This window comes from Colias philodice, chromosome 17 (genome assembly GCF_061535455.1).
Source record: "Colias philodice isolate Cphi_HAF_F1 chromosome 17, ilColPhil1 Martin Lab GWU primary, whole genome shotgun sequence".
In the NCBI taxonomy this organism is placed as follows: Eukaryota; Metazoa; Arthropoda; class Insecta; order Lepidoptera; family Pieridae; genus Colias; species Colias philodice.
Genome location: NC_143102.1, coordinates 5165800 through 5176671, shown reverse-complemented (window position 1 = coordinate 5176671; position 10872 = coordinate 5165800). Strand labels below are relative to the sequence as shown.

Here is a 10872-nt window from a genome sequence, read left to right as displayed (position 1 = left end):
TGATTACAGCTATTTATTTTCGTTGATGTCCGAATTCCCACTAAATCGTTGCTATTAGTAAGATAAATATTTGTTAACGAAACATTTGCTGATCGCAAAACGATTAGATTATAAGTAACAAAGTACGTTCAATAATGGCCTTAACGAAAATTCTCGACCATTAAGTACAGAACTTTTATTTAAAGTACATATATACGAGTAATCTCTATACTAAAACGATGTTTTCAATCCAGAAACATATTCAACGATGCATTTAGACTTAGTGCCAAACACTTCGATATTTGTAGTTGTATTTAGCTACAAGCTATGCAGTTATTCCGCTGAATTCAATGTTTAATTTACATATTAATTTAATCGGAATTGGGTGTGCCATTAATTTCATATTCACATCCCTAAAATTGCATCCATTAATAATATGATTAATCGATTTTATATGTGCAGTGTTTGCTATTAACACAGAGAAGAAAGAAGAAGTTTAATCTGCAAATTACTAATTACATTATTGCATATCAAATGCTGTTAAAAAAAATAATTTCTTAATTTTCTCTTAGTATGACACCATTTCCGAACGTGAACGCTGCAAATTTTAAATATATTTCCATGTAGTATTACAAAAATCTTTAATTTGTATTTTAGTATAAAGATTTTTCTTATAAGATTTAAAATAATTATTGGGTCCATAAAATAAAGTTTTATAAAAAATAAAATACTGTCTCCGTTAACGTTGCCTTCGTTGAAGTCTGGCCAACAATAAGTTCAAAAATATATTTTATAAATTAAGAATAACAAAAAGATTTTATCTAAATAAAAAATATTAAACATTTTATTTTATTTATAACCTGTTTGGTTGAACAATGAACATATTAATTGAAAACGTTTGCAGTAGGCATTCCGTTTTTGTCTCCATGCCTGCGGAGTTTTAATTCAATCACAAAAATGTTTTACGTAAAAATTGGCGATTACCCTAGGATTTTATTCGGCTAATTGTATTGTAGCAAACTATTTATTTTTTATTTGGTTACAAGTCGAATAGATAGAACATTGACAAATTAAAAATTATTCCATCTATATAGTGTCTATTATCACCATTGTTATGACAAGGGCAACACAAATTTTACTGAGCAAGTGTGTAAAAATTAAATACTATATTATAAACTTATGTGGTATCTATCTTTAAATAACAGAACACCATTTTTTTCTCTCCATCGTTTTGTTTTTATAGAAATCATAATTTAGTTTTTCCAAAAGAAAACTAATTGCAATATTATTGTTATCTTCAACTACTTTTAAAACATGTCACATCAAGGTTTAGACATTATTTACTTTACAACGTTGATTTTTTCTTTTAATACATCGCATCTTATAAGGGTTGAGTAAAATAGTTCGAGTTTATGGCTCAATAATCTCACAGTTCACTGGATGTCTGGATGTTTAGTGCCTTTTTGCACTAAAATACAGAGTTTTGGAAAGCTACGCAGAGTCGACTTTACCCACTAAACGAATGTTATTCTAAAAGATTTACATACTCAGATTGGACGCCTTTTGTTTCGAAACGTTGAGCTTATATTACCTACATTCCTATTGTTTACATTTTTTCTTTTACAAATGAATATTGTACATCGCGCTTTCTGCGTAAATTACGGTAAACAACTTTGGTACACTTTTTGTTGTCCAATTAAAAATTCTAACGAACACAGTACAAACATAACACATACCAAAAATTTCAGACTACAATATTATATAGGTATACTGTTAATGTGGAGATACTTAAATAATGTATAATGTATTATGGAACGATACGAACAATTATAATTATTGTTGGGTCGAACGTAAGTTCAAATGGTTAAATAACTAAATTTTGCATTAAGACACATCTATAGGGACGTCTTAACGTAATATTAATAATAACATCGAAAAATTCCAAACAAATAAGAGTTCCCAAAAATAAGCGGTGTTTGTTTATGTATGTCACGATCTTATTTTATCTGAAATCAATTTTCATAGCACGTCATTGCGTGATTGATGAACTTTTTATAAGAATCACTTGGCACGGAGCCAAGCCTTTAGTGGCTTAACGATCAGGACAGCCCCTACAGTCCTGCTTATTGATAAAATAATTGAGTTTTTATGGGATTGATTTCTTCATAACTGTCTTGAACGGGAAATAAACTATTATTCAATTTATAAGCAGTTGTAATTAGATTAATAATTATTGTATGTTAAAACAAAGTGGTTATCCATTTAGAACCCTTGTTTGTTATTTTTACTCATGACAGCCATCCAATACAATTTACATTACCAAAATACTATGTATTTGTATTATCTTTAATTACCATTTTTACAGAATTAAAATAATCTATACACTATTGCAATTACATTTTACTTCAAATATATTTTCCAATTTCATTTCTGACCATAAAATCGAATTACGTATAGTTCATTAATTTTAATGAGCTTACTAATACGGATGATAATTTATATGCAATTTGCCATGTAGGGATGAATTAAATTTTACGTGTTTATGAAATTTATAATTTACAATTTAACAAAATTTCAACAGTTACAAATCATTCATGATTGTTTATCATATTATTTAAATTCAGGAGCAATTATATACCATATTTGCACAATTGAATGTACCTATTTAAATATTAAATGACTAAGGGCTGATTTTTCAATCCTTGGTTAATACTTATTCGTCAAATAACATACTAAACTACCATTTCAAAAATGTATTCTTTGGCCGTATTAGACAGTTTATGGGTGACATTTCAATATTATCGTGTAATACTTTATTGGGCGGATAAGTTTTAACCATGGATTGAAAAATCGGCCCTTAGTGTCAATTAATTATTCCTTCGATAATATTTTTTTGGTGTGACACTCATTATAGTTGATTACGGTTCTACGGATTTTATACAACACTCCGAAATAAATATTGTCCATAGATAATACTCTTAAAAATTATGGTAAATTAAATCCTCTTGTTCTACTTCTGATTTTTTTTTGTATTCCAAAAGTCCACAAACTTATTTAGTTTCCACATGTGGAGAAAATAGTCGATCTATACTCCTACGCATACAGATATGAAAAAATGTGCGTGAAAAATAACACAAAGTTAAAAGTTTTCTTACATTCAGATAACGGACTATGTGACTGACATAGTTTATCTAACAAACAAAAAATGGATCTCCACTAACAGTGTATCTATTATTTTTTGGTATATTTCCCAAAAAATACCGTTCACTCGCAAAAAATAATATTTCCAGGAAAAACGGTACGCATACAAAGTGAGATAGAACTAAACAAATCGACAAACTGTGAAAGTGCTAAATTAAATGTTTAAACTTCAACTCTCTCTACAGTTTTGCATCTCGAAACTTTTGAATTTAATATAAATTGTGCTGAAGGGTGCAAGAGCGTTACAGGCGAAATAAATATTAACTTTATTCGGCTCAAAACCCCATTCTGTTAACGTAGTATGGATATACTGCCGCACGTTTCATAAGCTTACCTCACATTTATCAAATCATTATATTAAAATAAAAGGATAACATGTTTTAAAAAGTTTTAATTTGACATAAAATACTTAATATCATATAATAACATAACAATAATAAAACATACGCATACAACGATGACTCTACTACAACTTAAACAAACTTAAGTCTTAAGTATTAAAAATAAACTTTAGCTCTAGCTTGCATGCTATCTGTGCTTTTTAGTAAGGTCTAGCTGTAGCATAGCTTTGCCGGCGCGGAAACACATTAATTCAGATTTTTCAAAAGATATTCATAGATAGGTTTATATTTTGATCGTCTATTTTTTTTACGCTCTCGATTTTACAAAGTGATGTAGCAAAAACTTCTAAAAGAACATTCGATTAGTTTGCTACAATATCTTTCTTCCGCACAGGCTCTTAGCAAATATAATAACAAAGAACTACAACAAAGCAATATTTGTTCCAACATAATATCTAGCCTTTTGTAAAATTGATTTGCTGTACAAGATATTTTTACACATTTCCTAAATGCCCATCAAAATATTGAAGTGCCTTGTCAACAGAAACCTCAATAAGGGTCGTTGTGTCCCGGCCGCAGACCCTTTGTGAAATTTTACGGGATATATTACCCATCATCCACTATAACAGGTATTTATTTTTAGCAACTTTGTGCCCAATTCAACCGCTAATGTTATATTAAAGAGCATTAGTGAAACATAATTTTATATAGTCGACGATATACGGTATACCTTGTTTATTAGGATAGTCACTTGCTTCAATCTCTCTATTATTATAATAGTTAATCTTGTAGTTGAGGATACGTATAGTTATTCCACTGAAGTCATTATTTTAATGATATATGTTCAGATAGAATGTAAAAGAAATTTCCATTTTTAAAACTATAATTCTGGTGGTAACTTTGGTGCGCATAGACTTAAAACTTAAAAAGGTTAATTTGAGAGTGATATACATAATATGTAAGAGTTTAAGTATTTTTTTTTCTCCCAGATCGAAGCCGCGCTATCTATTTATAAAATTATAACAAACGAAATATTTCTCTATATTTTTTTCTACGTAATAAGTTAAAACTCAACCTTGCTTAAATATCTCATTTCCTATAGGAAATATGTTTACGAATCAGAATTAACTTTCTCGAATTGTAGCAAGATGATGAGATAGGTAACTAGTAGGCCAACTATCTCAAAAGGCAGAGATATGTTGATGTTAAACATGTGGAAAACTGAGAAGGACAGATTGCGAGTTTCCGTTAATGTTAGGAGGGCCTGCGCGGTTCGCCGGTCTTGCTTATCTGTAATAAATAAAATGACCTATATATTTCAATCGTGATCTGGAATATTACTCTTATTTTAGTGATTCTTACGTCTGTACGCGTTAACAGATAAGTGATAGAGCTGACCAATAAATTTACCTACTCTTTCTATTTTTGTAAATTGCTGTAGGTAAGGATTTCTGTGTGTTCAACTGTATTTATTAAAAAAGCAAGTAATGTCTTGACTCAATGTTGCTCAATTCAGTTAAAGTTATAATTAGTGAGGAGATAAGGTATCACGTACCTAATTTGCCTTGGTAAAGCCGACAGGCGAGCATGTCACGTAATCTTAACACTTCCTTCTGAAGTTTATCTCCGGATGCACACACCGAAAACATAGATCCTATTTGAACGACGGTGATGCTCACAGTTAATAGAACTTGATGAACGCTCCACTAAAAACAGTAGCAATTTAATATAGTGTTTTTGTTTATGTTTATTTATCATACTCTACATTTTACGCAAAGCAAAATTACTCATGTTTTGAACCTGGTCATATTTTTCAAAAAACGTATTTTTCAAAAAATTCTTTCTGGAAAGTTTTTTTGAGAGTTGAGTTAACATGTAATATAATTTTAAGTATTCTTACATCCTTATTGATTACAGCCGTCATCAAAAAGTGTAGATCTCCCAAAGAAACAGAAAAAGTTTTTATGAACGTGAACAGCAACTGAAAAAAAAGTAAATATTAAACAATAAAAAGTACAGAACAAATCTCAAAATAATGATTGTTTTTAACACATAATAAGCACGAGATTAAAACGCTTATTACATTGTCATTTCATTTCAATCATTTTACACAGGCGTAGTTACGAGTAGATAGTGAAAAAGTTCTGCAAAGTTGGGCGTCCTCGACTAACTAATAATTCCACTTAAACTATACCTAGCAAATTTGTTAACCTTTTAGTTTCAAAATATTTTCTTAATATGAAATACTGATATAAAAAATGAAAGTCAAACCTACCTGCCACTTAACTGCTGAATTTAAAATATCGAAAGCGTTTATAATAATATAGTATAATCTTAAAAATTTTGTCATTTTTATACGAATAGGCGACGGTTTATTATTAAATTCTTCCTCAATAGTATTGACGCAATACACTTGATTCAAAGGATATGATAATTCTAAGCAATGATTAATAAATTGAAGTCGATTCACCAATAGATTAAGCAAATGACCGTTGAAAAAATATTCAACAGCATGAAGAAGTTTCATCGGCACCATAAGAAAAGTTATAGCAGACATGGTTTCAATAAAATGGTAGGAAAGGGCATATATTATTAAGAATACCGTCACAATCGAACATGAATGAAAAATAAGACTTCGTTTAGTTCCTGTGGACAATTTCACCTTAGTACAAACTTCACTATCGAATAATGAGAGTTCCGAGAAATATTTATATAGACGTCTCCATGTAACTGAACTTGAGAGAATAATACAAAACGAAGCTGTAACATCGGCTAGAACAACAAGGAAGTAATTCAGCCAGAAAATATAGATCCAAGAAGTTACAATGTATGCTATGACCATAGACACAGAATAGATGTACGCTAATAAAACATAAACAGGTTTAATAGATTCCAAAACTCGTAGGCGATTTATTCCTAAAAATACTTCAGTAATAATAAAAAATTTCGATATGGTATCAACATTATTGGAATTTTGAACAATATTGTTATATCGAACCGTCAACTTGGACGTCATGATTAATACTCAGACGTAGACTATGGAAGCACTATTCAATTACCTAATACTGCTGCAATTACTTGATTGTCTTCATTTAATATTTACATATAACTATATTGAAGACAGGGTAAATTAATGTATGGAAAGATAACATTTATTACTTTATTAAATAGATAGATAGAACTTTCCAGTTCGACATTATGATTCACGTTATTACAAAGCAACTTTCTACATTACAGTACTCTCTATAATGTTGTAATCGAAGTATAAAAAAGTTTAATAATGCCCTAGTTATTAAATAACTAGCTTTCCGCCTGCGGCTTCGCCCGCGTTTTCAAAAATAAACCCGCATAGTTCCCGTTCCCGTGGGATTTCCGGGATAAAACCTAGCCTATGTCACTCAGAAATGATGTAGCTTTCCAACAGTGAAAGAATTTTTCAAATCTGCTAAGTAGTTTCGGAGCCTATTCAATTCATACAAACAAACAAACAAACAAAAAATCAAACCTTTCCTCTTTATAATATTTGTATAGATGTATAGATATAATTTAAAAAATTCACAGTTAAAATTGGTACTCAGTTGTTTGTCATTTAAGATCCATATCACATGAAATAGCTTTTCATGTAATAAGCATTCAAAAACTGTCTAGTTTGAGTGGTCTGGTGGTAACCTTGTTTTATCAATGCACAAAAAGGCCGGGTGGTGCGAGGGAGGTCTCGTTTAAATCGCGGCCAGGCTGTTACTGTATTCCGGCGTTTTTATTGAGCATAGCGGAAATTTGAATAATATATTCCGAGTTTTCGAATATGCTACATTTTAAGTGTGGAATTATTTATGCAGCTTATTGTATTTGTTCCATTGTAGATTCAAAATTGATGTACAGAATTATTGTTGAGAGATCATTGTGCTTCTTCACGATGCATAATTCATGAATTTATTTTACTTAACTAAAGGTATACCTAAATATTATATTTATATATTTTGTGTATACTATTTATGTACTATATATAATATAAATTTCGTAAACTGATGTGATCTGAGATTCTGAACTTTTTTTATTAGATTATAGACGATCCAGGATGGTGACGTCGGCCGTAAGTTTACCGTAAAATCTTGTGACAGATATAAAAAATACTGGGAATACTGATTAAAGGTCTCTTTGCTTCATATTATTATGTAAATATTTACAATATTCTGAGAGAGAGTATAAGTATAGTAATAGTTAAGTATATTGCGCGTATTTCAGTTCATTGCGAACGCGAAGTTCATTCCAACTTTGTTTACATATAAAAACACTAACTAGCTTTCCGCCCGCGGCTTCGCCCGCGTTTTCAAAGAAAAACCCGTTCCCGTAGGATTTCCGGGATAAAACCTATCCTATGTCCTTTCTCAGGTATCAAAATATCTCTATACCAAATTTCATGCAAATTGGTTCAGTAGTTAAGGCGTGATTGAGTAACAGACAGACAGACAAGTTACTTTCGCATTTATAATATTAAGTATTGATAAGTACAGTAATTATGCATACGTGTGTGTATTTCAAGTTTTTCTGAGTGTCTGTCTGTCTTATGTAATTCAGTTTATCATTAATTCCATTTCCAATTTCTAAAAAAATCCCTTTAAAGAAATATATTTGGTCATCATTTACTACTACATCATTGTAATACTAAAACATACGCTCGAAATAACCACCTACAAACGTATCAAAGCCTCAATTCTGCCCCCAGTGAATTATATCGCCAAACCATTTATCCATCGGTGCTGCCCATTTATATTTCGCACGTAATAGAAACCCGGAAATGTGGTACTTACATAGTAAACAGAAGCGAATAGTTTGCAGTTAGGAAGCACTTTATACACGAATGCACAAGGGATGGTCCGTTTTTTATGTTTTATTTACAATGTAACGGGGATCAGATGCTCTCATTTATTCATGAGTTGATACTATGCTTTGTTTAAGATACGCAACTTTTAACAAAGCATAGAAAGCGCATTATTTACATTTTGGAGTACGGAATAACGTTCAACGTTTTTAACGTTATTGTACGAAAGTCGAAACAGAATACGATTATATAAAACAATGGAATGTTATGCAGTGATTTTTTTCACTGTGTTTTTTCACATATCCGCATAAAATAGAACTTAACGTCTAAATACCAAGTAATATATTTTATCCTGTAAAGTTTTTCCTCGACAAATGAATCCCTCTGATCTATTCTATATGTACACTGTAACTACAAACGAAATCTGTGTGAAGTTAGAGGGAATTTAGTTCACGAGTCGTCCCCGCTGGCGTATATCTCGGTTACACGTCCGACCCGATGTCAATCAATTACTTACAAACATAACAATGGACTCCTATATCATCCACGAATGTTATACCGAAATGTTGTTGATAGTGTTATATTGGGAGGATATTTGATGAATTGGCACTCTTTTATTGTGAAGGACGTAATAAAACAGTGCCATTTCATATTGGAATCCAAACCGTTTTATTGATGTATCTTGCGTATTTAAACAAGTATTCAGAAATGTTTTCGATACACAGCCGAGTATATTAATTATCATAGCAATACGTTTAAAATAATCCGCAAATCATTTTCTCACTTATGTGTGCTTCCTTTGCAATATACGTTTATATGTAATGTGTATCACCGAGGTTCTTCACCCCACTATATAGCTTCTAAATGCCTGAGCAAATTTGGATTTATGGGGTATATATTTCTCTCGTTTGGACAATGATACCCATTACATAGTCGACGCTTTTCCCGACATTAAAAATATACTTACGCTTTCACATTTTGTGCTCTACATTTGAACTGACAATATAAATAAAAAGATTATATAAATAAAAGTTACTGCTTGTTAACGTACCCGCATCGACATACAATTTTAATTGTTTAGTTGAAACCTATTGTAGTGGTTTTTCGCATTTAAAAGATAAAAGAAAAGCCTTTCCTCGGAACGGTCCATACGACACCTCATTTGTCACCCCTTCTCACAAATTACTTCGCATTTGTATGCTTTGTTTCTTTGTAAAAGTCTCTTTACAAAAAATACACTTTTCATTTAATGTGTCTCTTTTCTTTTCCATTGTAACTAGATTTTTCATGTTGATTCCAAAGATAGGATACGTAATCTTCACGCGAATACATTTTATTATGTTTTTAAAAGCGTTTGTTATCTTAGAATGTATGTATAACACACATATTAGATGCTAGATTCAACATATAACTCGTGATAGTTCTAATATAGTGTTTCGAGAACTAACAATAAACAGAACGGCTTGGCAGCAAACAGTCCACAGCACAAATCCTCTTTCCAATCTGTTGAAGTTATATTTCCCGTCTGCGCTATACGGCGCCTTTCACAACCCGCTTAAACTTCTTAAAATCTTTTACATCTCTATTAAAGTTCCCAGCAACTGGAGTTTTTAAAACTTAACGATAGAAATATCATTAATTTATTTCCTATAAGTACATATATTTTACTAGATTTCCGCCCGCGGCTTCGCCCGCGTTTTCAAAGGAAAACCCGCATAGTTCCTGTTCCCGTGGGATTTCCGGGATAAAACCTATCCTATGTGTTAATCCAAGTTACCCTCTATATGTGTGCTAAATTTCATTGTAATCGGTTCAGAAGTTTTTACGTGAAAGAGTAACAAACATCCATACATCCATACATCCATACAAACTTTCGCCTTTATAATAGTATTAAGGGTGCGTATAAAGCAAAATTACCAATCTTTTATTAAATGATACGTGTAATATTCAAGACCAAATCTAAAAAATAAAATATATATCAAAATAGATGATATGTTCAACGATTCTGTTCAATCAAAAACATAAAATATTAAAATTGACTCGATAAAAAAAAATCACCAAGTTAGCTCTAATTTTCACACTTTTACGTTTTCTACTTGACATGGTAATACTTATTATGATTTTTTTTTCATAAACAATTATATTAAAACATTTGCAAGATATTTGTCAGAGCATTTTGTGTAATTACTTTTAGTTTTGGTTTTAACTTAATAGTAATATATAAAAAAAAATCATAATAAGTATTACCATGTCAAGTAGAAAACGTAAAAGTGTGAAAATTAGAGCTAACTTGGTTATTTTTTTTATCGAGTAAATTTTAATATTTTATGTTTTTGATTAAACAGAATCGTTGAACATATCATCTAGTTTGATATATATTTTATTTTTTAGATTTGATCTTGAATATTACACGTATCATCTAATAGAAGATTGGTAATTTTGCTTTATACGCACCCTTAAGATTAAGATTAAGATTGTGTTTTTTCTGGTTATTAAAAAATAAACATTCAACTTTCAATAAACATTGAT

General features: G+C 30.6%; 1 protein-coding gene across 2 annotated transcripts; it reads right to left on the bottom strand.

The window, feature by feature from the left end:
- Positions 1-3706: 3706 nt before the first annotated feature.
- Positions 3707-6400, bottom strand: LOC149481069 (uncharacterized). 2 transcript variants are annotated; one of them, XM_089705801.1, is made up of 4 exons: positions 5797-6400; positions 5422-5502; positions 5077-5227; positions 3707-4811 (listed from the first exon to the last, which is right to left on the bottom strand). In XM_089705801.1, the coding sequence occupies exons 1-4, from the start codon at positions 6361-6363 to the stop codon at positions 4633-4635; spliced, it is 978 nt and encodes a 325-aa protein (XP_089561927.1). In that variant the 5' UTR covers positions 6364-6400; the 3' UTR covers positions 3707-4632. The 2 variants fall into 2 exon arrangements, with proteins under 2 accessions (XP_089561927.1, XP_089561928.1); XM_089705802.1 differs by lacking the exon at positions 5797-6400 and having other exon boundaries at positions 5422-5589.
- Between the last annotated feature and the right edge of the window lie 4472 nt (positions 6401-10872).